This window comes from Lepisosteus oculatus, chromosome 7 (assembly GCF_040954835.1).
Source record: "Lepisosteus oculatus isolate fLepOcu1 chromosome 7, fLepOcu1.hap2, whole genome shotgun sequence".
In the NCBI taxonomy this organism is placed as follows: Eukaryota; Metazoa; Chordata; class Actinopteri; order Semionotiformes; family Lepisosteidae; genus Lepisosteus; species Lepisosteus oculatus.
This window is the reverse complement of record NC_090702.1, coordinates 2,587,105-2,590,410: the sequence shown is the minus strand read 5'-3', so window position 1 is coordinate 2,590,410 and position 3,306 is coordinate 2,587,105. Positions and strand designations below refer to the sequence as shown.

Genomic DNA, 3,306 nt, shown 5'->3' with positions numbered 1-3,306 from the left:
TGATTTATTTAACCAAAAAAGGTTAATGCACCTATACTTACTAATATCTAAGTGCATTGTACAGCAAACTGAAAGCCTTCTCAAGGGGCATTTGTCTGTACAGTAACCACAATCTCTGTGTAGCTATTCAACCACAAGAAGGCACTACCGGAAGAGGAGAGACCATACTCTTTACAACAGGAAAAGACCCGAGCCGAGTAAGATAAGCACTTTTTTAGCTATATACAATTTCTTGCATTAGGAATGTGTCTTTTCACATACCCCAACTTGCTTTCCATGAGACACACAGACAGGGAGAGAGAAGCTGGGGGTCAGAGCGCAGGGTTGGCCATTTATACAGCACCCCTGGAGCAGCTGGGGTGAAGGGCCTCGCTCAGGGGCCCCACGGAGTAGGATTCCTCTGCTGGGCCGCGGGATTCGAACCGGCAACCTCCCAGCCACAGGCGCAGGTCCTGAGCCGCAGAGCCACCTTAGGCAGGGACGAATAAGCAGCTGTTTTTGTATTTTACTTATCTGAAACACCTTCACTGATTTAATTCCAGAAGAACATGAGATAAATAGCACAAAGATCATATGGACTTATCTAACCAATATTGTAATTGACTAGACCCAAGTGAAGCAGGCAAGCCCCTATATCGGAACACTGCCGCGATAAAATATTATTTATACTTTAATTTAATGCTTGCAGTTCGTTATGTTTGGCATTAGAAACTGCACCGGGGATACAGACAGTTGTTTTTTGAAATACTGAACCAGCAACACGGTTTTGTGAGGTATATGTGAGTTTGGAACAGCGCAGCGACAAGAAAATCACACTCCTTCCTTCCTGCGAGTAGTGATCCGCCTAAGTGCAACCTAAAACCACACGCAACTTTTTTTAATTATTTTTTTTAAAACGACACGCGAGTACACCCCCCTCCCTTTAGGAGGCGCTCGATTAATACGTCATGAGGCGCTATGCACGCTGGGATTTGTAGTCCGGGGCGGTGGCGAACCCGCGAGTCCCCGCCAGTGTTTGGCACGGGAATAGCAACCGACCCCTAACTTTTTGCGGCCGGCTAGCTTTGCAAGCCGTAGCTGACGGGGCGTTGCTAAAGTCGGGCTTTGGATTAGTCATCGCAATTTACCCGCTAGGATCGTTTCGAGCGCGTTTGTGCGGGTCGGTGAGAATGTTTCACGCAAGGCTGGGCGTCTGGAGGCGGCTGGCGAGATGCGGAGCCGGGGCTGCAGCCGAAAGCCGCAGGTTTGTGTCGGTGGCGGCGCACCGCTCCTGTTCCGTAAGTAGCGACTCCGTTTGTCCTAAAAAAAAAAAACCGAAGGCCGGCCGGTCGCAATAGGGCTGCCTTGTGCTCGTTCATTGATTGCATTTCAACATGGTGTGTGTTTGTGTGTGCTTGCATGTGCCGTGCCGTCCGGACTCCCAGTCCACGACTGGGATGGTCTACTGGGCTTTTTTTTCCTGCCGGGATCTCTGAATACTCACGTCCAGCCCCGCACTCGCCCCCAATTAACTCATAATTCATGGTATGAGGAGCCCGTCCGCGTTCGATGACGTAAGCGGCTCACGTTGGTTGTAGTTCTGTTCCGGTTCTGTGGAGGTTCAGTGTCGGGGTGCAAAAAAACATAAAAACAACAACCCAAGGGGAACCAGCAGAGATTCTGCCGGGTTTGATCCCGAGCACGTCGTGTTATTTAAAGAGGGCTTCAACCGTAAAATACCCTTAAAAACGATTGCATGTGACACGATCGTTTCGTCCGTCAGACCCCTTGACGACGGTCTCGGTCTTGTGTCGGGTTTACCGGTGTGAGGTTGGGAAAGATAGATAGATACTTTATTGATCCCGTGAGGGAAATTGCAGTGCAACAGCAGCATTAACACACACAACACAGCCACAGTGTAACGAATTATATAATAATAGTACAATACATACAATACAATACAAGAGTTACTCACAGTCCGGACACACGAAGAACAAACTAGAACAGAACAGTACACAGAAAATCGTATCACACATATGAATATGAATATAGATGTAAATATAGATATAGATATAAATGTATTGCACAGGTCCCTGGCATATATTGCACAAAAGTGGTTGTAAACGGGAACAAGAAAAAGAAAAAGAAAGAGAACAGATGTAGCAGTAGATGTGTATATATGTGGAAAGGAGCTTGTTTAAGGAAAATAGGTTTTTATTTTTATTTTATTTGGTTGTTGTTGTTGTTGTTGTTGTTGTTTTCAGAGGGCTGTTTTAGGAGAAGCGCTACACCCGGGTAGTTATTCGAGCAAAAACTTTCTTTCCTCCGGATCGGTGTTTGTGTCGAGAAGATCACGTGTCTCCTGTTCAAACGAGATGAAGCAGGGGGCGACCTCTCTCCCTCTCTGCTCTTTGCCCTTCCCGAGAGAAAGAGAGAGACAGGGTGTCTCGTTTTGCCAACGGGGCCCTGTCGGTTTCATTCAGCGGCTCTTCCGCTCTGGTCTGGATGTCAAACAGTTCTCCAAACAATAAAAAAAAACGCACTCCTCTCTTCACAAGGCGTCTGTTACTCCTGAGCACCGTACTGAACCCTTTCTGACTCTGTCGGGTGGTTGTGGAGCTCGGGCATATCCTGCCGGCCTTGCTGTGCGCCCTGTGATTTTCAATCCAAGCCCGTACCTGTTTCGGTTTTAGCCCGGTGAACAGGGCCGGGTTTCCCATGAGGCTCTGCAGGCACAGTGCCCAGGGGCCCACGCAGGAGGGAAACACCAGTGACGGACGAGAAACGAGCTGGAGCAACAGGCCTGCGATGGACTCCAGGTGCTCCAGATCAACGATCAGACGCTGTCCGGCGGCTCTTCTAGAGACTAGGAGTGTCGAAGTGACAGTCGCTCGGCTCCGTCAGTCACGCGGTTTGGCACAGTTCGAAGTGCGTCACGTCCGTCGGCGTCGTTCAACTGGCGTGTCGCCCCTCTTTCTCCGCGTGGCGGAGGGGAAGTGCCCGGGGGCCTACGGACACCATAGTCCGGCCCCTGCCTGTAACCCGGGAGAAAATAATAATAATAATAATAATAATAATTATAATTTCTTACACTTATATAGTGCTTTTCTGGACACTCCACTCAAAGCGCTTTACAGGTAATGGGGATCCCCTCCACCCCCACCAGTGTGCAGCCCCACCTGGATGATGCGACGGCAGCCATAGTGCGCCAGAACGCTCCCCACACACCAGCTCTCAGTGGGGAGGAGAGCAGAGTAATGAAGCCAGTTCAGAGAGGGGGGTAATTAGGAGGCCATGATTGATAAAGGCCGATGGGAGATTTGGCCA

At 49.4% G+C, this 3,306-nt stretch overlaps 1 protein-coding gene across 1 annotated transcript in view; it reads left to right on the top strand.

Moving 5' to 3' along the window:
• Positions 1-975: 975 nt before the first annotated feature.
• Positions 976-3,306, top strand: part of LOC102693954 (haloacid dehalogenase-like hydrolase domain-containing 5) — a 15,031-nt gene continuing 12,700 nt past the window's right edge. Inside the window, exon 1 of the mRNA XM_069192022.1 lies at positions 976-1,277. Coding sequence (XP_069048123.1) covers positions 1,170-1,277 — 108 coding nt within the window. The 5' untranslated portion in view covers positions 976-1,169. The remainder of the gene's footprint in view (positions 1,278-3,306) is intronic.